The 25,684-nt window shown below is 40.8% G+C and overlaps 1 protein-coding gene across 4 annotated transcripts in view; it reads right to left on the minus strand.

Moving 5' to 3' along the window:
- TMEM2 (transmembrane protein 2) overlaps positions 1–25,402 on the minus strand; it is an 81,504-nt gene extending 56,102 nt beyond the window's left edge. The window contains exons 1-4 of one of the 4 annotated variants that reach the window (XM_021064792.1): positions 25,252–25,402; positions 7,142–7,484; positions 2,703–2,843; positions 1,545–2,106 (exon numbers count right to left, since the gene is read on the minus strand). In XM_021064792.1, coding sequence (XP_020920451.1) covers positions 1,545–2,106; positions 2,703–2,843; positions 7,142–7,472 — 1,034 coding nt within the window. In that variant the 5' untranslated portion in view covers positions 7,473–7,484; positions 25,252–25,402. Of the gene's footprint in view, positions 1–1,544; positions 2,107–2,702; positions 2,844–7,141; positions 7,485–23,827; positions 23,852–24,078 lie in introns of those variants that run through there. The other 3 variants (XM_021064787.1, XM_021064799.1, XM_021064806.1) reach the window with 3 other exon arrangements.

Consider the following 25,684-nt stretch of genomic DNA (forward strand, 5'->3'; position numbering starts at 1 on the left):
CTTCATCTAAGCATCTATGGGTACCCAGAACTCAGCATCTCCTAAATATTCCCTGGGTGAGTAAAAAGCATTTTTTTTTTAAGTCTTTTTAGGGCCGCACCCACAGCATATGGAGGTTACCAGGCTAGGGGTCTAATTGGAGCTGTAGCTGCCAGCCATAGCCATAGCCACAGCCACAGCAACACAGGATATGAGCCTCTTCTGTGACCTACACCACAATTCACAGCCATGCCAGATCCTTAACCCACTGAGCGAGGCCAGGGATTGAACCTGCATCCTCATAGATACTAGTAAGATTCTTTTCTGCTGAGCCACGACAGGAACTCCTAAAAAGCATTTTTAAAATATTACAGACCCTTTTTCTTCACTATTTTTAATCTTCTTAACTTTCTCTACGATTTACATAGATAATATTCCATTCCAACATTGACTAAAGGAAAAAATAGCTAGACTGACCAACCATCAAAGGAAAAAATAATAACTAGATCATTTCAACATGTGAGTTGTGGAATGTTCTCACTTTTCACTGCAGATATTTCTCAACTATACTGTGAATTGTAAGAAGATTTAAAACTTCTGTTTTGTTTTGTTTATGGCCACACCTGCGACATACGTAAGTTCCCAGACTAGGGAGCTACACATGCAGGTCTATGCCACAGCCACAGCAACACTAGATCTGAGCCACATCTGTGACCTACACTGCAACTTGCGGCAACACTGGTTCCTTAACCCACTGAGCAAGGTTAGGGATGGAACCCGCATTCTCACGGACATTATGTGAGACTTCTTAACCTGCTGAGCCACAATGGGAACTCCAAAACTTCTGTTTTTTGTTTGTTTTTTTTTAAAATTAAATGTTGAGCAAGCTACTTCCCTAGATCCCAGAATAGCATAGAGAAATAATAATTAACTAGAATATAGCATAAGAACAAATTGTAGAAATGAATCCTACTATCTGGATGAATCTCCCAGCCCGCCAACTTGTGCTTTCTCAAATGTGCCAGGGCCCCCTAGGCTTGTGTCAATTAAACAAGCAGATTCAAATCAGCATGCACAGGATTGCAAAAAAAAAAAAAAAGAAGAAGAAGAAGAAAGAAAAGAAGAAGAAAATTGTGCATGCTCCACCCCACCTCAAATTTTTAAGACAACTTTTATACCTTAACACAGAATTGGACCCTAACCTTTCAACACATGAGGTGCCACAAGTAGCCTGGGTTTCATATGATCTTCAGAAGATAATAAAAGCTTTCTTTAAACTGCCTGTTTTTCAATACCACATTTCTGTTCTTAACTTTTCACCAGCCTAATGCTAAGGTTCACACAGTGCTTCATAAACAAGAGTCAAGACAAGATCTATATAACCAGCATTCTGTCCTCCAGTCCCGTGTTTCAAAGCAAGAGGCAACCAGACTTCCATATGGCCATTCTGATACCCGAAGTCAGAAAGTAATGTGCTGTGTTTCCTTCCCCACCCTGGCTCTCCTCTCACACAGACACACACTCTAATACATAGCAGGAAGGAAAGTAAAAATATGTATGCCCACCTGTAGCCCAGTCCTTGGATCAGCTTACTTCCCAACCGGTTCTGGATCATTTGTATGGTTCCCTGTAAGAGGCTTTTGGCTGCTGAATCTCCGACAGCTATGGCAACAATCCGTCCTGGACTCTGGACTCTCAGGAATTCCTGAAGTCGCCTGCTTTCATTGTGATATTCATGGGTATCAAACCTCTCAATTTCCAAAATCTTGGCTGTATCTTGGTCAATAACCCTCACATTGAGGCCCCTGTGAAAATCCTTTTCAAAGGCATAAGAGCCAAAGGTCAAGCCTGAAGCATGCAGAGTTCTCACCAACAACGTCCACGATGTCTTCTGCGCCCCATGTAATTCCAGTGTCCCGCCGGCTTCCACACCAATAAATTTTTTGCCAAATGTTGGCATACTTTCACCTTCATCTGACTTGCCATACAAGGCAATTGTCACTTTGGATTTATAGCGGCATTTTTCTGCTCCAATATGAAGCGCCCCACCATCCTTGATCAGGATGTAACGAGTCCTCAAAGTAATATTTCTGGATCCATCTTTATTGTCCCCAAATACAAGCAGCCCTGCAGGGAATAACGCTAAGTAAATCAACTTCTGAAACATCTTTCTGAGGTACAGAGAAATAGATTTCATCTTAACAGGGGGAAAAAAAAACATTTCTGAAGTTAGGAGAAAAGAATTCACAGAAGTCTGCTTAGAAGACTGAACCTGTTTTCAAAACACAGTAAAGGAAGAAATGGAGAGTTCCTATCTCAACACCCTAAAAATGCCCATGTGTATGATTTTCAATCCACTCACTTTAAAGATAAATCATTTCTAGAAAAATAAATAGGACCCTCCAAATTCGGATCTCATTTTTACACATATTAACCCAAACTGACTCTCTCATCACTCTCTGTAGTTATAACAAAGATTTAGCTATAAAAGATCACCTTCTAGAAGTAGTTCCTTTTCTATAAATCAAGGATCTTTCATGATTTCTAAGGCCCTTCTAGCTCTTAAATTCTACTGTTGTACCTTAGGAACTGCTCCTGTCTCCATACTCAGAGTTACACCACATCCTAAAAACAAAGAACAGTGTTCTGCATAGAGAACATCAATTGTTCCCCTGTGGTAAACAGCATCCTTGCTGTTCCCATAGACAGAGACCATTACTCACCTCCATCTTGAATGACTATGGAATTCACTGTGGCATCTGAGGTCAGACGAAACATATCCCCCTCCTTGATAACAACTTGCTTTGTAGAATCTTGTCCTGGATCCCAGTTCCTGAGACGGGGGTTTTGATCTGGGCAATTCTCTACAAAACAGTGCAACATCGATATCCTATTAACCCAACCATACGCAAAAATATCTTTGGCCAATTCCAAATTGTACCATCATTTATTGCAACCTGCAAGTAAGGGGCTAACATACTTTAATTTCCTTCCATATGGATAGAAATCCCATCCCATCCTATCAAGCAGAGATACATCAAATCCTTTACTTCCTCAATATATAAAAATGGTTTCATGGAGTTCTCCTGTGGCACAGCAGGTTAAAGATCAAGTATTGTCACTGCAGCAGCCTGGGTCACTGCTGAGGTGAGAGTTCGACCCCTGGCCCCGGAATTTGTGCAGGCTGCAGGCACAGCTGGGAAAAAAAAAAGGTTTCACCACAACACCAAATTGCTATTATCTAGTTCAAGTCAAAGTCCACAAGGTAAAATGAGAACCAGCTACTCTGGAAATAAATCAACAGTAAGAGGCAACACTAAAAATTGTCCTTGGACCCACTATAGAAAGCTGTTTTAGGGAAGGATAAAATAAGGGGTTGGGATTGACATATACACAATACTATACATGGAATGGATGAGTAACAAGGGCTTACTGTATAGGACTTAAAGAGAAATCTATTTAATACTCTGTAGTGACCTATATGAAAAAAGAATCTGAAAAGGAATAGATATATGTATATGTATAAATGAATCACTTTGTTTTATACCTGAAACTAACACAAAATTGTAAGTCAACTAGAGTCCAATAAATTAAAACTTAAAAAAAAAATGTTTAAAAGAAAGCTATTTTTAAAAAGAAAGTATGTTCACAACACACTGAAAAATAAAAAATGGAAATTGCTAAGCAACATGTGTATTAGGTTTTCTCAAGTTCCTTCCTATGCACTTCTTTCATTCCAAAGGCAGCTACTGGTAAATACCACTATCTTCAATCATGTACACTTTACCAACAGCAAATGGTCAAAGATATGACCTCTCATTTTCAGAGATGAGCAAACTGGAGATTAGAGAAACTAAACCCAAGATTACTCAGCATATTGAATGATATGGAAGAAAGGAGGTTTACTTTCCTTATAGTGTTCCTTTACTAGAATCAGAACTTGCCTCTTGAACAGATGATGATGAAAATACGAAAGTATTCTGTATTGCCACAGCTATTTTATCCATGAGAGCTTTAGTTTCTGCTATAATTTGTAAGAAGAGAGGGAAAAAATACCACACCAATTTTACCAACTACTGACCAAGTAGTTACTGAAGATCAATTTATCCATTCTGGACTAGATAATGTAAAATGTACAAAGTTCATAATTTATAAAATTTAGAATGAGCTCACAGCCCTCAGAGCCTATAATCTAGCCTAAGAGAAAAAGCCACCATGTATGAAATAATACTCAAGAATGTGTTAGTTACTTTAGGTGCAAAAGAGCTCAGAGAAAGGAGGGAATGGGGCTAGAGTAACTGAGACAGCTACAATGGTGGAGATCACACTAGACCTAGATCCCCAAGAAGTGGATACTATTTAAATAAAAGGAGTATGAAGGAGAGATAAGGACACTAGTGATGCAAGTACCCTTTGCCATCCAAGTCCACTTGTTTGCTCAGTTAGAATAGCAAGGTGCAGCCTATATTTAAACTAAGCAAAAGTAGGAATGGACAAATAAGCTTGGGAATCACATGAAGGTGGAAGGTGTATGTTGGGGGATAATGTGAGAAAAATTAGAAATACTGGGTACATAACAAAGATACAGTTTTTTATGGAAAGGAAATTTTGATTCCTCGTTTTGAATTTACGTCACACTAATGCAAACATTTATTTCTTTTTGTCTTTTTGCCATTTCTTGGGCCACTCCCACGGCATATGGAGGTTCCCAGGCTAGGGGTCGAATCGGAGATGTAGCTGCCAGCCTACGCCAGAGCCACAGCGATGTGGGATCCGACCACATCTGCGACTCACGGCAACGCCGGATCATTAACCCACTGAGCAAGGGCAGGGATCGAACACGCAACCTCATGGTTCTTAGATTTGTTAACCACTGTGCCACGACGGGAACTCCCGCAAACATTTATTTCTAAGCATTCATGTTGGCTTACGCTTTCTCTTTGAGGTGATAATAACCACTACAATTAAAATTAGTGCCACTAGTCAAGTCCTTAGCAATTATTTCATGGAACTAATTTTTCTCCTAGCAGTTTCATAATCACTGATTTTTTTTTTTTTTTTTTTTTGCTTTTTTTAGGGCCACACCCATGGCATATGGAGGTTCCCAGGCTAGGGGTCGAATGGAAGCTATAGCTGCCAGTCTATATCACAGCCACAGCAACACCAGATCCAAGCCAAGTCTGCAACCTACCTGACAGCTCACAGCAAAAACCAGATCCTTAATCCACTGAGCAAGGCCAGGGATTGAAACTGCATCCTCATGGATACTAATCAGGTTCATTACTACTGAACCACAACGGGAACTCCTCTGATATTTAATTCTGATACGTTGGTAACCATCACTACCATATTAAGAATAATCCTTAAACTCTTCTTCCCACCGAAGAAACAAGAAAACTCTTGCATTTTTTTTTCTGACTTAATTTTGAGGATTTCTTGAACTTTTTCTTCTATCTTCCCTAATTTCCCATAAAACATTTAGCTGAAATGTCTATGATGTTGTATTACAAGCAAATGTAGGCCCACGTAACAAGGACTGTAACCAGCTAGAGAAGGAAATCTGTAGTCTGCAGGAAGCATCGAAAAATAGCTTAGCCAGCCCCACCTTCTCAGCTACCTTCTTGCTGAGTACAAGATGCATTATCAAAGTTACGTAACAGCAATAACCACAGTAAGGCTGATCTTGAAATACTGCAGCATACCAGGTCTTTCCACTGATATTCTGCCCTTATAATACCAAAATGTGAAACTAAAAAATGTTGACTCAAGGAACCACATCAGCAATTCTATGTCTTTGCTGAAATATGAAAACATCAATTAAAGCCACAGATTTCAATTATGATTTCCCACAGTCTGGCATCTTTTTATTGAAGATTACTTGGAAAGAATGAATCAACAGCCATGAACTTGGTTATTCTGGTGGAAAAAGAGAGAAAGTCAATGTGATGTCCAATGGAAAGCAATGTTGCAAGCACTTTATGTGGTCTACTGGTTTGGCCAACAAAGATGCTGACATGCGAAGTTCCTTTGTGGCACAGTGAGTTAAGGATCTGGCGTTGCCACAGCTGTGGTACAAGTTGGAAGTACAATGTAGGTTTGATCCCTGGGTTGGGAACTTCTACATGCCACAGGTACAGCCAAGCAAACAAACAAAAAGATGTTGATATGAACATCTCTCTTACTTCAGGTCTATTTTCTCAGAGGTATTGCTATTACCTCCCCACCAAAAACATAGTCTATAAGATCCCTAAACCACCCATGAAATCTAAACAAACTAATATTTCTAAGTTTTATAAATCATACAATGCTTCCCAAATATTATAGCCATTTAAGGAGGCACTAATTCAATATAAATCTGTTGCAGACTACTAAAAAAATTCAGACTACTACAGAGCCCAATCCAGGTGGCCTGAGTTTTTTCTCTGCTTCTTCCACAGCCCTGAGCCCTTTGATTTTCAGAGGGATGGATGGCATCTATTATGAGGCCATTCTTTGTTAGTACTACATTGAGGGTGACTGACAATTAACTTCCCAAAATCATTCAAAGCATTGCTATATTACCAACTTGAAGAGCAAAGGCCATTTAAGAAATTAAAATCTCCCCTAAATGATATTTAACTATCAAGAAATGAGTGATTTTTTAGACAAGTGTATCAAAACTTGCTGCCTCTCTTTTAGAATTCTCTTTCTAGTCAGTTTCAAATGGCAGAACACAAAACTTAATCATTTTCTTTTTGTTTGTTTGTTTTTCAATTAAATGTACTTTATCACTACATTTAGTAATTTTTATTACTAAAAACTTTTGGTGATCTGAAAATCTTACCTACCATGAAAGATGAACTGCACTACCATAAGATTTCAATAAAGCTTATTAAAATTACTATTTTGAAAACAAACGCTTCAAGAAGGACAAAGTAGCAGAATGGAAAGGGAGAGCAATTCTTTAATTTTATTATTTCCAGTGAATTCCTTTAATTGTTCTCACTCACAAGAAGCTACATTTCATATTATCTAGCTACATATTAGTTAACTAAAGCCAAGTTAAGATAATAAAAGATTTTTTAGAATTTTATTCTACTATTTCTTTCCCTTCTTTCTTTTCCTTGAATGTGTTCTGTATGCACACATGCATCTACACACACAAATATATATACACACTTACCATCTGGAGCATATTTTGAGGATATTCCCAAAATGACTGCAAGTGCAACAAAAAATGAAAAGCTAGTAATAGCAAAGCAAATGAAAGTATTTTTGTGCCTCTTCTGCTTTTGGCTTTCTCTCTGGGCTTGCTGTTCCTCAGAAGAGAAAGCAAAGGTGGCCCGGGCTTCCTGTCTGATGGAGGTAAATTTGGCTGAAGCTTGGCTCTTTGGAGGAGGAGGGGGTCGCAGTGGGACAACCTTCCCAGGAACATAGCCAGATGAGCGATGGCTGCTTCCATTCTGAGGTTGTAGGAAAGCAGGGGGGTGTCCCCTGGAATCAGTGGCACGCATGATACACTGTCACTGTGAAAAGAAGAAAGAAAAAAAAAAAAAAAAAAAAAAACCAAGGCTCAGAAATGTGAGAACTATGGCTTTTTTTTCAGTATTTTTCATTGTGGTAAAATATACATAACATAAAACTGACCATTTTAACTTTTTTTTTTTTTCCCTTTTAGGGCCACACCAGGAATATGGAGATTCCCAGGCTAGGGGTCGAATTGAAGCTACAGCTGCCAGCCTACACCACAACCACAGCAGCGCAGGATCCAAGCCTCATCTGCAATCTACACCACAGCTCACGGCAAAGCCAGATTCTTAACCCACTGAGGAAGACCAGGGAATGAACCCACAGCCTCATGGTACCCAGGCAGATTTGTTTCGGCTGTGCCACAACAGGAACTCCCATTTTAACCATTTTTAAGTATAATTCAGTGGCATTAAGCAAATTCATACTGTTGTATACCATCACAACCATTCATTTCTAGAATATTTACAGAAACTCTACAGCCATTACGCCATTTATTCTCACTTCTCCTTTTTCTCTAGTCCCTAGTAACCACAGTAATGACTTTTTGAAAGTATCAAGTCAGCTTACATCCTGATATAATAAACTGTGTCAACAATCACCTTCACTAATCATCTTCTAATACCATTTTTCCTCCACTCTGAACATTATTTATCACTAACCTTAATGCCACCACCACACTCTATAAACAATTAAGTCAGAAGCCAAGCATCTGTACCTTCTAAATGCTCAAGTTTTTCCAATGAGCATCCAGGTTGAGAGCCACTGTTCTATGGCAACTGTTCTCAATTCTGCAGAAGAATCACTAGGGAAGCTTTTTAAAAATGTAGATTCCTAGGCTCTCAACCCCAGTGATTCTGGCTCAGCAGAAAGAGGGCCACCAAAGATTTTACATTTTTAAAACATAGCATGGTGATACCGAAGCAGGTAGTTATACATTGAGTATCATTCCTATATGCTCCTCAAATTGAAGTTAAAACCCATGTGTCAAATGAGGACCACAAGGTGGCCCTAACAAGTTCTAATAGGCAAGCATGCATGTTTGCATGTCTAATTTCTCCACTAGATTTATCTTGTAGTAAAGCAACTTAACTGTTTTTAACATGTTATCATTTGACCATAGACTATGAATTCATTTAGTGAGAAAGCTTAAAGTCATCTCTTTAATCCTCAAATTTTGTTTAAAAAATAGTAGGCATTCAATTATTATGGTTAAGATGATTTTTAAAAATAGCTAACATTCATAGAAGACTTACTGGTAGGCCTGTTCTAAACATTATGTGTGTTAATTCATCCAATACATTTAATATGACAAATCTATGAGTAAGTGCCATTATCTCCATTTTACACAGGAGAAAACTGAAGACTACAAAAGTTAATTTAGCTAGTTTACAGAAAACCAGGACTTGAACCCAAGAATTTTGACTCTAGAGTTCAGGCTCTTAAAAGTTACACTAATGTGCCTTTCAAAACAATTAAGAGGCAAAAATTTCAAAGAATCAATTCTGCAAGTTACACAAGGGTGTAACTAGCTCTGTGTTGAGTCTAAAAAGACACCTTAATATTCTTACGACTACTTCATGCAGAAACTTACCAGACTATATACATGGTTCTTTCTTATCTTAGAGGCAGTGACACAAAAAAAGGACAGTCCTTTTTACCTTCTATAATTTTATAATATGCATTTATGGAGTTCCCGTCGTGGCTCAGGGGAAACAAATCTGACCAGCATCCATGAGGATGCAGGTTTCGACCCCTGGCCTCACTCAGTGGGTTAAGGATCTTGTTGTGATGTAAGTTGTAGACGCAGCTCAGATCTGGTGTTGCTGTGGCCGTGGTGTAGGCCGGCAGCTAGAGCCCTGATTCAAGCCCTAGCCTGGGAACCTCCATATGTCGTGGGTGTGGCCCTAAAATAAAAAGAGACAACAAAATATGCATTTACAAGTTTTTTGAATAAAAGAGTAAGTTTTGAATGAAACTTTACTCTGTAACTTTGCCAAGTGAAAGAAAGGGGGAGTCTAGGAGGTAAGGAAAGAGAAAAAGAAGGAGGAAGGAAGGAGGGAGAGGAGAGAAAGAAAGAAACAAACAAACAAACAAAGGAAGGATGGAGGGAAGGAGAAGCTGGGGAAGAAGTGCTATCTATGTACTTTAATGTTTTATTGCAACAACTGTGGGTAAATAAGAAACATGATGTTCATTACTTCCCTCCTTAACAACTGCAGCATCTCAGAGTCACCTGACTTCATTCAATAATCTTATAATTAATCCCCCTCATTTCCGCCAAAACAACTAAAAGGGTACCTCCAAACTGCTCTAAACTACAGCAAATACGTTAAACACAAAACATAACCAATAAAGAAGCCACAAAATAAGTGTTCCCAGTACCTAAATGACCTGGGAATTAATGAGGACAGAAAGGGCATCTACTCGGGAACTGATGCTGATTTTACATGGGGCAAAGAACATTCTCAGAGTCAGTGTGTCTGTCAAAAACACTCAGGGGTTTGATTTCTGAACAAAAGTAATTATTTAGATGAAGCTTAAGCTCCATGATAAAGAGAAACAACATGATTCAAGGTGCTATAGATGAAACTGCCGCATGTGCCAAGCAGCAGAATGAAATAATGGACACATCCTGCTGGAACAAATGAGAGAGTATAACAAAGACCCCTTTATGATCGTCTATTAACAAAGAAAGGACTAAACTAGATATTCTAGAGTGCCAGGCTCACCAGAGTGAGAGGGAAATCATACTATAATCCCCTCTGAAAGAGAGCGGGAATCTTTTGTTTGAGGCTGCAATCATCTGATACTTCATTGTTTCAGGGTGAGAAAGGTTGTTATTACTTAACAGGCTGGAGGCCGCTTTTGTGGGAGATAATGTCTCCAGATGTACCCACAACAAAATAAAAGGCACTGAGAGGTGAAATGAAGTCACCATCCCACTGGGAAAAATTCTTGTCTTCACAGTCACAAAATAGTAGCCTAACATGAAAATTCAGATGGCATCTGCCACAAACATGGTCAATAAATCAAAAATAACCATGGTTGTGTTTTCCCCATGAACCTTCTGCAAAACCATATTTTCTTTATATTCTGAGTTATTAGCTCTATTTCACTGAAAAAACATGAAAATGCATAAACAGCAAATACAAGTGTTATTTTCCCAAGTAATACATTGTTGCAACTATTCACTACAATAAATTCACAAGAAAATAATCATATTATATGCAGATATTCTTCTCAATTTTTTATGATTTTTGAATCTATATGATACAAATACACTGTCTTAGGACTTCACTTTACATTTATGAGTTTGCTTTAGGAGTAGTATTATGAATCAATTACTTTAAAATATATTGATTGCCAGGCATAGATTTAAATTATTCATGGGAAAAACTGACATTCACTCATTCAATAAGCAATTGTGGAATGGTGGTAGGGGCTATGGGGGATCAAGACAAAAGATTTAACACATTCCCAAGAAACGCAACTTCTAAATTCAGTTTTTAATCACTTGCTTGAAAGAAAAGTGAAACTGACCAAGGAAATAGATTTCCAGGTTGTTTAATCCCTAAGGTTAACACTTGTAGCATTAGTTTCAGTTTGGTGTTCTGAGAACAAAAGAGAGCCCTAAATAGAGGAAAGAGGATGAAGACTCTCCTCTGGTTTTCAAAACTTTAAGGCCAGCAGTAGGTACCATTTTAAAATTTTTCCTACAGACTGAAGTTTTTACTTAACACAGTGGTTTTCGTTTTCCTTTTTTTTTTTTTTTTTTTAGGGCCGCACTCAAGGCATATATGGAGGTTTCCAGGCTAGGGGTCCAACAGGAGCTACAGCTGCCAGCCTACACCACAGCCACAGCAACTGGGATCCGAGTTGCATCTTTGACCTACACGGCAACGCCAGAACTTTAACCCACTGAGTGAGGCCAGGGATCAAACCCACAACCTCATGGTTACTAGTTGGATTCGTTTCTGCTGTGCCACAACAGGAACTCCAATACACTGTTAATTTGTTTACATTATCTGTCCTTTTTAAAAGGTTTTGTTTCTAGAGGGAAGCACATAGTATACAGAAGGAACACACTAGTGTTTTGAGATATATATAAATGTGTGTGTGTGTGTATACACGCACACACACATGTGTGTTTTGTTTTGTTGTTGTTTTTTAATGGCTGCACCTACAGCATATGGAAGTTCCCAGGCCAGGGGTCAAATTGGAGCTGCAGCTGCAGGCCTCTGCCATAGCCATGGCCATACTGGACCCAAGCTGCATCTGTGACCCATGTCACAGCTTGTAACAACACTGGATCCTTAACTCACTGAGCAAGGCCAGGGATGGAACCTACATCCTCACAAAGACAACGGCAGGTCCTTAACCTGCTGCACCAAGAAAGGAACTCCTTTTTTTTTTTCCTTTGTCTGTGCCCATGGCATGTTGAAGTTCCCAGGCTAGGAATCAAACCCTCACCACAGCAGCGACCCAAGGGGCTGCAGTAGACGCCGGATCCTCAACTTACTATGCCACAAGAGAATCCCAAGTTATAGTTTAAGAGTTATTACAAACTGTGCTAAACCACTAAACACAGACAGATAATCCAAAATGAGGGATAAAGTGTCATTCATATTGAATTTGGAAATACATTCTACAGAAATTTTAAAGCATTATTTTTGCTTTTTAGATGTTCCTTGAAATAATTATCTTGTGAGTATATATGTCCTGGATGATTTAAAAAAAACTAGTAGCTCAGATGATTTAGTAATAATTAAAAAATAAAATTACACAATAAAAAATTAACAAGAAATTTAGGCAAAATTTAAAAAATGAAAGGAATTACTAAAAATATAAAAACATGATATAAACTTAAAGACATACATGCCAAAAAAAGGATATACATGCAAATGCTGAAAAAAGGGAAGTATTCAAAACCCAGTATTTTCGTCAAATTTTCAGTTGCCCTCAGAGAAAAAAAAACCTTAAAATTTTGCTTTTTTTTTCTTTTTTGCCACTCCACAGCACATGGAGTTCCCAGGCCAGGCCAGGGATCATATCTGAGCCACAGCTGTGACCTAGGCCGAAGCTGTGGCAACACCAGACCTTAGCCCACTGTGCTGGGGCGGGGATTGAACCTGCATCCCAGCACTCCAAAGATGTCCCTGATCCCATTACACCACAGTGGCTATTATTTTAGTCCTGCGGTTATTTTAAATAAAATTCTTCTCTTGGATAAAAAGAGTGTGTAACTTCGAATGGTAACTGTGAGAGGGATTTACAGTTGGTAGGAGCATTCAATTAATTTATTTGATTATAAATTTAATAAGTAATCACACAAAGTAACTTATTTTGAAATGTCAATAACATTAAAGGAGATCATAGTTGTTGGGTTTTTTTAAAAAAAAAAAAGAGACATGATTTTAAGAAAATTGAGCTATTCTCATATAAAATATTCAAATATTGTGCTATCTCATCCACAAAGCCTTCTCAGGACTCCACAATAAGTTTCCTGCCTGTTCTTCCCTATAGTATATTTAAAATTCTAATTGAAGAGTTCTCTTGTGGTACAGTAGGTTGTGGATCCAGTGTTGTCACTGCAGCAGCTCAGGTCACTGTTGAGGCATGGGTTTGAACCCATGGAATTTCCACATGCCATGGGACCAGCCAAAAAACGAAACAAAACAAAACAAAACCCTCTTATGAATCTCCTTGTTTTCTGCCTTATATTTCAGTTAATGTACATACATGTCCATCTCCTGCAACTGACCAGAAGCCTCTTGAGAGCAGGGACATCTTATCCATTCTGGCATCCTAATAGGAACTTACACATAGTAGGAGCTCTATAAGTGCTTACTGAACCTAGAACTTACTGTTTCTCCCCTCCCCCACCCCATCTCACACACACACACACACACACACACACACACACTCCAGATTCCCAAATTGGAATCTCCTATTTACTCCTTTTTCAACATCCTTGAGGCTCTGCGAAATGTGTCTAATCTCTATATTAGTGGCTCTAATTTGGGAAAAATTGAGAATATTTACTACAAGCAAAAAAAGTCAATGCATTAATTTTTACAACATACAATCCTAATATGCAATCTAGTAGGTGAATAAAAGGTATTATTAACAACTGCAAATAGGAATTCTAAAAATAAAGAACAGCAAACCATCTAGACAAGTTTAACCTCTCACTATATTTTGTCAGTTTTAATCACACACTATGAGATGTAGTAGGTACACAGGAAAAAGGAAACATTCAATTCTTTATACTGTTATGCTGGCAGCCAATATATGCTGTGATCAAAGGACAAGTCTTCTCAATACAGAGATAGCAGCAATTAATCCAAGACTCTCTAACAGCTCTATAAAAGAGATGCATTTTCATTTTCTTTCTACTGCTAAGATGCTATAACAGAAGACTAATTGCCTACCATAAGTGCTCATCATTTACACAGTGGTTGGGGACACTTACCCTGTAGTCCACAAGATTACCCAGCCCCTCCAACCTAGTGCATAGGGGTCCCATAGCCCAGCGATATGCCATAAATACTGACCCCCATCATACTGAACACCTAATGAAAATGCAATACTTCTGACTCACTTAAGTTCTTTCAAATCCTGCCTAACTTGATATGAAAACTTATTTTTGAATGGAAAATTCATGTTTATAGGAACAGTCAGTAAGCTGGCATGATCTTGTCAAGTTTATCCTTCTTTGATCAAGGACATAATTCTTGAAACACTAGCCAATCTAAAAGTCAGTTCTACAAGTTATAGTCTTTACTTTCCAAGAATTTCAGTACAACTGGCCAAAATCTGCCTGAGGAAACTTTTAATTTTATTAAGCTCTTGCTTGGCAGGTCTTTGTAACACACTGACTGGTATGCACATTGACAGGTCACAGCAAAAAGTAAAACATTTCAAGAAAGAGGGGTGTTCATGAATTATCATGAAAACAAATGATTAATGTTTATAATTACTGGTAACTGTGACCTATTAAAAATTTTAATCACCGTCTAAACAGCCTTGAATTTTCAATTAATGGTTCCAACCGCCAATCTCTCCAATCAACCTCCAACAAAAGACAATTTCTTTTGTCTAGAAAAAGACAAAGAGTAACATCAAATGAAAGAATAAGGAACTGAGGCACTTTAATTCTATTCTTCTACCTTCATTCTCCACTTGGTTAATTTAGGCATATATGACGAATGATATACTCAAAAGTTAAGCTGCTATTATATACAAATGCTAATATACACTTGACTTTTAGTTTGGCACCATTTATCATTCATACAATGTCCTCCCACAAAAGGAAATAACTCTCCCAATACACACTAACTCTGTTACACTACAATATAGAAAAATTATAAGGAATATTTCAAATGTATAGTCATAAAAAGACTAAATATACTAAAAAAAAACTTTTTTTTTTACCACTAAGGATTTGATTGGAATCATTATTTAAAGTTAGAAGATTTTTTTTTTCCTGCTTATAAATTCACTTTTCAGTTAGGCCATACTCTCTTTGCTGGAAAACTATAGTCGGAAACATTAAATCTCTGGAAAACAAAAATTAACTAAAAATACTAAGATTTTGCTTACATGGAAAACAACAAACAGTATGTGCTCATGGATTTGAATTTAAGGAATTCAGATTGGCAAATTAGCTACAATTCTCTAAAGTGGATATATCCTCAGCATAATATATTGGATTCCCCTGTTAAAATACGGATCCCTCAAAACAGAGTATTTATATAATATCTAATGTCCAAAATAAACCCAGTGAACTCTTTCCTACCTTAAAGTTAAGTGGCTTTTAAGAAATAATTCAATTCAATATTTTACTCCTCTCATTTATGCAAGGTATAGAAGGCAGATGTCTGATTTTTTTGCCACCCAATACACTCATTAATTCTGTCTTTTATACAAACTATTACCATGTCCATGAAAAGCAATGCTTGACCCTAAAGTAAAGATGGCTGATAGAGCGCAAAGGCTGAAGAACATTATCCCAGGCAACAAAAGAGAAGCAAAAGGGGAAAAAATACAGATCTATAGACCAAGAGGGATAGAAAGGGTGACAATGAAGACTATCTAACACTCCGACCCAATCAAAAATAAAATTAAAAAAGAGCAAAGTACCTAGGCCACCAGGTAGACATAAAGAACTAAAGGATAAACAAATGGATGTGGGAAAATTAAAATCATTAAAATCAGCTCACTGGGGGGAAAAAAAGGATAAACAAAACTGGAAGATGACTGTTCTTTAACTTGGACAATTGGAGAGAGAAGGAGAGGGTCATTTTACCTTCCAGTCTTCTGTCTTCACTTCTGTTTCCTTTCTTTCGATTATTATTCCTCAGACTCCTTTTCCTCCTTAATTCTTTCTACTAAAAAGCTGTTCCCCTTTCTCCTCTCCCTCTCAAGAGTCCTTAGACCATCCCCCTTCGCCCTTGTTTCCCACGGGCTGTGTCCTGCCAGAGAGACTCTGAACCTGCTGACAGTGACGGATGGCTGTACACAGGCACACAATGGCAGACGCAGACATGTCATCAGCCTTGCAGCTGGCCTTCAAAAGAAAGAACCAAAGCCTAAGTCTGACCTGAGGGAGGCTGATTTAATTAGGGTCATAGCAAAGGGCAGAGCTGCTTGTGGGCTGCATTCTTTGCGGATCGTCAGCGACAAAGCTTTAAGCTACTTCTCAAGCAGAAAAATTCCAGCAAGTTACGTTGGTAAAATGTGAAAGTTGGGAAAAGAAAAGACAACAGAAATGTGTTTGATATGTAAGTACAGACATACCGAAAGTTTATGATCCAGTGATATACAGACATCAAAATGCAATGACAATAGGAAACATATAACGAGTGTGTTTTGACATGCCTTTCAAACTAAGAAATACTCCAGATGAATAATGAAATACCCAGACTGAAGTAATCCAGGCTACTCAATCTAGCATCAAGCAAAGTTTCTATTAATAGCGGGCCAGGAACAGAATACACATGTATGATTTTCTTTACCTACAACACATAGCCTATTTTTAATACAATATATTTAAGAGAAAAGCCTTATCAAAGAGGGAACATGTTCAGGCTTGGGTACTGCTTATGAGCCAGATTTTGCAAGATGATGGGGACCTTGTGGTAAAAAAATATACATGATCTCTACCTTCAAGGAGCTCATAGCCTAGTGTTGGGGTTGGCTGGGTCAGGAGAGAACATGGGTAAACAAGTAATTACAATACAAGTTGGGGTAAAGGCACTGGGCTAGTGTGTCTAAAGAAGCGATAGCCTGAGTTTGGTAAATCCCAAACTTACTTATCCAAACATATACCATTAGACTACTACTCATAGCTTCCTTTGTGTGTGTGAACTAAAACGAACTTCTGCCCTTAAAATGACAACACACTGTCCAACAACAACCAATATGGGGAGAAAACAACAAACCCATGATGTTTTTCATATTCTCTGGCAGGTGTCATGCAGATGAGTTCCTAGCCAAAATAAAAAACAATCACAGTCCCTGTCCTCCTAAGGCTTGTGAAACCCAAGCCTACCCAGGCCTCCAGTCTCCTCCACATTCATTAAACTCAAGGGTATCAAGAGTCAAACAAGTAATTTTTCAGCCCCAGAGCAGTGGCTGGACTTTGCACGGCTGGAATAGGGACAGAATACCGTCTACTATAGCAGCAGGACAGGCAAATAGGGGCTGAGTGATGAGCTCAAGTGCTATAAGCACAAAGAAGAGCAAGAAGAAATACTTTAAGGCTAAAGCCAAGCTCAGATGACCTGGTAACCAGGCAGATGAGGAAAGTTATGCATGAGCTGACCATATCCTGTGAAGAGTGGCCATATGGTAAGGACGGTCAGGGTCTAAATCAGCACCAACACTTGGGAAAGCAGCAATTAACATTCATCAAAAGATGTCACTGAGCTCCCTTTTGGTGCAGTGGGTTAAGGATCCAGCATTGTCACTGCAGTGACTCAGATCACTGCCATGGTGCAGCCTGAGAACTTCCACATGCCATGGGCATGGCCGAAAAAAATTTCATGTAGATAAGACGATTCAGGAGTTCCCATCATGGCTCAGCCATTAGTGAACCTGACTATCATCCATGAGGACAGTGGGTTAAAGAGCCAGCATTGCCAAGAGCTGTGGTATAGGTCACAGACACAGCTCGGATCCCTTGTTGCTGTGGCTCTGGCATAGGCTAGCAGCTACAGCCCCAATTCGCCCCTAGCTCAGAACCTCCGTATGCTGTGGGTGCAGTCCTACAAAGACAAAAAGACCAAAAAATAAATAAATAAAATAAGACGATTCATCTCTCGTTTGGCCTTTTCAGCTATACCTTCATATATAGCCTACCTCCTACCAAACTGCTAGCTTCTCAACATTACCAGCACTTCATTCTGTCTGAGTTTGGCACTGGATGGCTAGAGAATGGCTATCACCAAGTATCTACTGAATAATTAAAGCCATATCTTTTGCATTAATGAAATATAATTATTTTTTAGCCATGCTCATGGCATGCAGAAGTTTCTGGGCCAAGGATCAAACTGGAGCCACAGAAGTGACAATGCCAAATTCTCAACTGAGAGGCCACCAGGGAACTCCAGTATAATATTTTTTAAATCCGCATACAAAGTTGATTTTGTACTGGTGACACTTTTGGTAATAAAAACAATGTTATGTGGTTTGTTTGTTTTTCTTAACCACAATTTTTTTCTTTCTTGCCCACCCAGGAATATGGAGTTCCCAGGCCAGGGATCAGATCTGAGTTGCAATAGCAACCTGTGACCAGCTACAGCAACGCTAGATCCTTTAACCCACTGTGCTGTGCCACGCCAGGGATCAAACCTGCATCCCAGCACTCCAGAGATGGCATCAATCCCATTGTGCCACAGCAGGAACTTCTTATCCGTAATTTGTAAAGAATGACCCATTTTTCTCATTCTTTCTGAAACAGGAATTAGACATTTGTCCTCGTGATAAACTTAAGCTTCCCACTCCCTAAACTATTGGTAATTAATTTTCCAACCTCACTGTATGTTTAAACACACACACACACAACTTATTCATTCTTTAAGGAAGTGAGTCACCATTAACAGAGACCATTATGATAAGAGAAGGCTAACAGTCTCCAAGTACAAGCCAATAGTAATTAGGCAAGAGCCTTCAAATCAATAATTTCACTCTTCAGAGAGACTGAGTAACCAGACATGACCAGGAAATCTAGTTTGCAGTGAATAGGCATATGTTCTGGGATACTTACATCAAACTCAGAGTCAATGAGGACAAATCTTTTCTTGGTTGTTCAGTGTGGATTGTCTTAAACCGCAACCCTTTCCAAGCAACAAGTTTCCAGTTGCACATCTATGCAATGTTAAAGTCATTTGTGGAGTTCCCATCGTGGCACAGTGGTTAATGAATCCGACTAGGAACCATGAGATTGCGTGTTCAATCCCTGGCCTTGCTTAGTGGGTTAAGGATCCAGCATTGCCATGAGCTGTGGTGTAGGTCGCAAACACGGCTCTGGATCCCGAGTTGCTGTGGCTCTGCCGTAGGCCGGAGGCTACAGCTCCGATTAGACCCCTAGCCTGGGAACCTCCATATGCCATGGGAAGCGGCCCTAGAAAAGGCAAAAAGACAAAAAAATAATAATAAATAAATAAAAATAAAGTCATTTGTAAAATACATTAAAGGGAACACTACCACAAGCTCTCCTAGGCTAACTTCTCATAAAATAAAATCTCATCAAATATTGCCAAATTTTTACTTATAGTCCAAACTAAGCTAGAGCTCTGATAAAATAAATGTAAAACGTTTATCACTTGTCACTCTGCAATGAAAATAAAAATTTCGTTCAAGTCTGGTTAGTCTAATAACAATCTCAGAGCAGATTTGCCTGCTAGATCAAAGGACCGATTTGTTGGGAGACAGCAGTTCTGTGTTTTAAGTCATACACAGCTTTGAGTCTGCTTCATTTTTTGTAAAGAGACATTTTAATAAAGACTCTTTGCCTCATACATCTTTGTATCATTCACAGCAAGTCGCTCAGTGCCTTGTACATCTTAGGAATGCAATAAAATATTTGTTGAACATAGTTTCCTAACAATCAGCGTTAAAGGCTTCCCAAAACAAGTACAGAGAAAACAAAAGAATATGAAAGTCAGTTTCTAATATGCTTTTATCATATGATTCACAACACAAATCTGAATAACGTTTTCAGGAATTTGTTTCTTTTAAAAAATGTGCACTTTGACAATATGTTAAATTGGTACACTATTTCTAGAAAATGCAAGCTAACATTATTTTTACACTTAGTTCCTTATTTGACAAATTTATTACAAGTAGCTCCACCCCACCCTGTGCACCCTATCAAGATGATTCTCGAAACATAAGGTATAGTGTCTGCCTTAAACTTGGGTGCAAGAGGTTTCTAAGTCCACATGCAAATTGTTTCATGCTAAAACATTAAAATAACTAACTTGCTAACAAAGCCAAATAGCAAATTAGAGTATACTGGAGAAAAAAAAAAATCCTGGCTGGAAATAGGGACAAAGGGGTTCTTGTCCCTACTCAGCCATTAATTTACTACATGACCTTACCTAATTAGTTAGCCTCTCTGGGTCTCAACTTCCTCGTTTTAATATTATTTTTGAAGCCCATTCAAACTAAGATTCAGCATGTATAATTATCCTAAAGTCTGATTTATAGTCATATCACCATTCCTCCCCCCAAAAAGTCACATTTAACATGGCAGTTTTAAATACCTGAGTATGGATTTCTATCAAAGGCAATTTATTAAAATGTCAAATGAGCTTAAGTCCATTTCAAGTGAAGAACTAAAGGCAAGATATTAAAGCAAGTATTGCTTACAGATTCAAGTTTCACCTAGACAGCAGCTGCTGCTATTGAGAGCACAGCTTTCTTTAACAATGTGGTTGAAAATTACACCTCTTTACAAATGGAGAAAACCATTAAGGGTGATTTTCATGGTCTCAAAAACGCAGATGCATAGCTTTTCTTGTCCTTTTTCCTTTTCTACATTCATCTTGTTAGGATGAAGGAAAGCAGAAGGGCTAGCCTGACTTTGGAAGCAGGAAGAAGAGTACAGAAGTTAGAGCACAGACACAGACAAGCCCCTCTCAACTGATGTACTGTACCAGAGAGCCCATCCTTCTAATTAGTGTTTGCAACCCAAATGCCATGAAAAGATTTCCTGTGGCTGAGACGAAGATGCCTGAACAAGACATGCCATGCTATTATGACAACGACTGAAGACTTGCACTCAAGATGGGATTCAGAACGCTCTGGAAAAGGCCAGTGAAATCTGTAGCTGAGACCAATTAGACTAAGTTACAAATTCTATCTATTTATAGTTTTTAAAAAGAACGTATTTTGGAGTTCCCTGGTGGCTCAGCTGGCTAAGGATTCAACATTGTCACCGAAAGCTTCACAGCTTCTGTCACTTCTGTGGCACCAGTTCGGTTCCTGGCCCAGGAACTTTCGTATGTCATGGGTGTGGCCAAAAATAAAATAAAATAAAAAGAATGTATTTTTAAAGTACCAAACAGTACTAGCTTGTATGGTACTTTGTTACGTACACAGCAAATTAAAGTTAATCCTCAAAGGATTCCACTAAGTCATTTTACAAATGAAGAAACCATGTGTGAAGAATCAGGGGATTTGCCAATAGCAAATGGTTAACAATTGTGAGAACCTTGTTTTAAATTCCATTCTGACTTCAAGTCCTCCAATCTTTATATTTCTTTTTTTTGTTTTGTTTTGTTTTTGTTTTTTGTCTTTTGTCCTTTTAGGGCTGCACCTGCAGCATATGGAGCTTCCCAGGCTAGGGGTCTAATCGGAGCTACAGCTGCTGGCCTACTCCAGAGCCACAACAACACCAGATCTGAGCCGAGTCTGCGACCTACACCACAGCTCACAGCAACACCGGATCCTTAACCCACCGAGCGAGGCCAGGGATCAAACCCGAAACCTCATGGTTCCTAGTCGGATTTGTTTCTGCTGAGCCACAATGGGAACTCTCAATCTTTATATTTCAAAATGGTACCTCTGACAACAGTTTTCAGTCCTTACTATTTTGTCTGATTTAGTAAATTTTGTTTTTCACTAAATGGCTTCCCCATCCCAGGCCCAATCTGACCTTTCCCTGGGTTCTTAAAGCATTCTGTGCATAGTTCTCCAACCAGGACTTCTAATTGTTCATTTCCTTTTGTCTCTGAATAGACTGATTTCTTCAACAGCAGAGATTGTTCTATCTTTCTTTATAGATCAAAGCCACCACACAGATAATCTTTGCTCCTTGTGACCTCCCAAGTTTCAACCACTCTATCCAATTCCCTCTCTCTACCAGAAAGAACATTCCACAAAGGGAGTGGCAATCAGATTGCTTCTAGACAGCCTGACATAGAACAGGTGACTAATAATTGTAAGCTAAAAGGATGGTGGATGGGTGGATAATGTGATACTCATAAATATTTTATAGCACTTTACAAGGTATATATGTAAATATATACCAGGAGAGTCTAAAATGGTTAATTTGATAATGATCATTTAAATTTTCTCTTTCTGACATGTGATTCTTCATTCCTAATTTCAGAAACTTGCCCAGAGGCACACAGTTCATAAACAGTAACTTTTCAACTTGAGAAATGGCCCAAAAGACTACTTTACTCTCTTGCTTTGTTTTCTCTTCGTTTCCAAGTTAGCTATTCGACAACAGGCTTGATTATGTCTATTAGAACACGAATGAGGCGTTGTCCCATTCTGGTTTCCTGTTGTAAAATGTGAGACTTTTGAAAATTTGTTGGTTACAGGCCACATCAAGAAAGGAGACTTTACTCATACAATTAGCTGAGACAAGGGAAATCTAAACAAGTACCATTTAAGAATTTACTGATTTAATTTTCCTGTCCACACACACAGTGTCCACTCCCCTACTTTCGCACTCATCCACAGACTATTAAGTGAAACAGGTGTTGACTCAATTCACTTCTAACCTTACTTTTCTGGGCCTGTAAACATATCCAGGTAAAACAGCATCAAGTGGACTGCACTGAAAACCCCAAGACAAGACTTCCACACACACTGATCCTATAGTGTAGGTATAACAGAAAGCTGGAGAAGTGATTTTAATGTAAAGGATAAATCACCAGAAGGTGCTGCCAATGTTGACTGAGCAGAGGAAGTGCACTATCTTCTGCTTTGCCCTGCAGTGCAAACTCAAAAGAGCCCTCTGAATAGCTAATCAAAGGCACAACCAAAGTATGATGCCCAAGTCAATTTTGAAAATAGCAAGTTTTCTTCAAGGGTCAAACATTAAGAGCTCCATTCTAGCCAACCAAAAAGCCATAAGGCTAAATATTTTAGATGCATTTGTTTTGTAAATGGAGTCATTTCCAATAGGTAAGCCTGGCTACTTCGAGGATTCAGGCCTCCTGAGCTCAGGTGAAACCTCCCTCCATCCCCCTTCCTCTAAGTGTTTCTCACTTTGTACAGAAAGGAGCTCAGGAAGATAGCATCTGCTTACCCTCGACACATCCAGTTATGCAACATTGCACCACGTTGTCAATACCGAAAGAAGGGGAGTGAATATAAGCCAGTGAGTAGCTCGTGTGCGGAATGAAAGTTCTTAAAATTATTAAGCGCTCTATCCTTAACCCCTACTGCTGATGAAAGGAGACATATATCAAAGTCTGTTTTCCTAACCTAATGAGGAGAATTTAAGTGAGCAGTTTCCGCTCCACAGGAAACCTGGTGACACAAATCAATCCTCTGCAGAGAGCATCCAGGGACATCAGAAGCTTGGTTTTATTACAAGGGGGTGTAACAACCAGCATTAACTGCAGCACTTAAGGGTCCTCACAGAGCGGGACCCCCTTTCTTTGCCAAGACCTCTCAACTCTGCAGAGGAAAGCTGGAAGTGGGGGATACAGTGCTAAGTCCTTCCCCAGCTTCAAAGAAAGGTGCATGGGATTTTAACGAGTCGCCTTACCTTAACTAACAGAAATTGGAGGGGGGAGGGACAGCAGGGGGAGCACCAACCCAGGGGAATAGAGACAAAGATCACCCCAAAGGCATAGGCGCGCGCGCACTGAGGCCAAAACTATGCAATGCACATTCCACCAACTTTTCACTGTAGTTGGCTTCCTGTGGGGTTTATTCCCCCAAGCTAACCCTCTCCAGAAAGTTTAAGGCTGTTCACACCGACTTTCAAAGGTCCATTGTTTCCATCCCCGTAAAAGTAATGAAAAGAGAGAGGGAGAGAAAGAAATCAAGACTTGGTTCCCAGAGACCCTTTCTTATGGAGAGGACTTACTCCGGAGGAGTTTTGTTACTCCTAATCCAAAGAGGGGAAGGCGACCCGCGGGGGGAGCGCAGGAGGGTGCTGTGTGGGGCAGGAGGAAGTTTGCCGTTTCTGTAGGAATGCCCAAATGCCTGACTGCCAGGAGCCGGAAAGCCGGGAAGGTGCGGAGGACCACGGTGCGCGTCCTCGCAGTGGCCCCCAGCGGCTGCCAGGGAAGCGGGGGGCGGGGAGTGGGGTTAGCCAGTGACCCCATTGCTTCTTACCTTCCCCTCCCCCGCTTAGCGTCGGCTAATTCAGGTGCCTACACAGCAGTCCAAAGCGACGGAGCTGAGCTCCTGGCGTCCCCAAGTCCGGATCTTCTCTCCATGGCCAGAGAGCCCTTCCAGCACCGTCGCCCGCCGCCGCCGCCGCGGATGCCGCTGCTGCTTTTACGCAACTGGCAGCCGCAGTCTCTGCCTGGAGGTGAAACCCTCTCCTCCCGGGAATGACGCGCACTTCCCTCTGCCTCCGCCTCCTCCTCCTTCAGCCCGGAGCCGCGGGGGTAAGGGCCTCGGCTCGGGCTCTTCCCCGAGCAGCTGCTGTTTCTCCTTTCCGTCCCCTCGGGAAGGAAGAGGAGGAGAATCGTGGCCCGAGCAGCAGGGCCAGAGCGTCCCCGCGACAATGGGGAAGGGGCGGCAGCACGGGTCAGAACTGGGTCCCCGGGAGTCGCGCTTGTCTCTGGTCGGCGGGCGCCGCGGCTCGCTAGGGTCGCGCTCAGCCTCCGCCAGCCAGACAAGCGGCCCGGCTCGGCAGGGCCGAAGGCTGGGGATTGGCCGGGCGGGCGGGGGAGACGAAGAAGGCGGAGGGAGAGGAGGAGACTGCGGCCGGAGGAGGCGGTGGCCGCGCAAGGCTCCTCCCGCTGCTAGAGCTCTGCGCCAGAAGCAGACACTAGGGCTCAGCGCCTCTCGCTGTGGCGCCCAGGAACAGCACCAGACCGCACAGCTGCCAAAGCAAGCCCCCCAACGAACGAGCCTCGCAGTGACTGCAGCTGCTAGAGGTATCCCGCAGCGCGTACCCGGCCTGACGGAACGTGAGCCTGCGCTTCCATTACCTCCGGAGTTCAGGCGGATCCTTCGCACCCATCACCTCCCAGCTGAGCCCTGAACCTCAGCTTCTCAGCTGAGCTTGACTGTACACCTCCATCACCTCCCGGCTGAGCGTGACACTGCACCCCAACACTCACAGCTGACCCTGACATTTCGCCGCCCATCATTCTAAGGCTGAGGTAGGCATTACAACCCCATCACCTCCCGGCTGAGCCCACATCTGAAGGCTGAACTGGACATGCCCCTTCATCGCTCCTGGCTGAGCCAAGCTCCCCACCAGCATCCCCAAAGGGACTTCCACAACTCGTGAAAAATTTCTGAGTTCGGCCACTGCATCACGGCTGCCCCCACCTGGCCAGTCACAGGCGCTAGTTTCTTGGCCTCTTCTGCACTTAGCTTGCTCTCGGACTCGGGACCGCAACGTAGAGCGGTCCCGGCATCCCACTCTCACACCAGAATAAATATGCCTACGTCTCCCCACGCCCCCTACCGCGCCACTCTGGAGTGGCTGCCACTTGAAGGAGTGGCGCTGAAAGCCACTCCCTGGCCCGCCCCAACACCGAGGGACCTAAGGATGCCTGAGCCGCCGGGGCTACAATCTTGGAATTAAACAGCCCGGGCCGCCGTCACAACTGGAGTTGCACTCACCCAGGCAAGTCTTGATTCCCGCTGAGGGCGCGGCCGGGACTTGATCAGTCAGACCCATGAGGTTCCAGGCTAGTGACAGCAGCAGGACTGCCAAATCCAGGCTGTCGTCATCTACCACTTAATTCGGAATTGAAAG

The sequence above is a fragment of the Sus scrofa genome, chromosome 1, assembly GCF_000003025.6.
Source record: "Sus scrofa isolate TJ Tabasco breed Duroc chromosome 1, Sscrofa11.1, whole genome shotgun sequence".
Lineage (NCBI taxonomy): Eukaryota > Metazoa > Chordata > Mammalia > Artiodactyla > Suidae > Sus > Sus scrofa.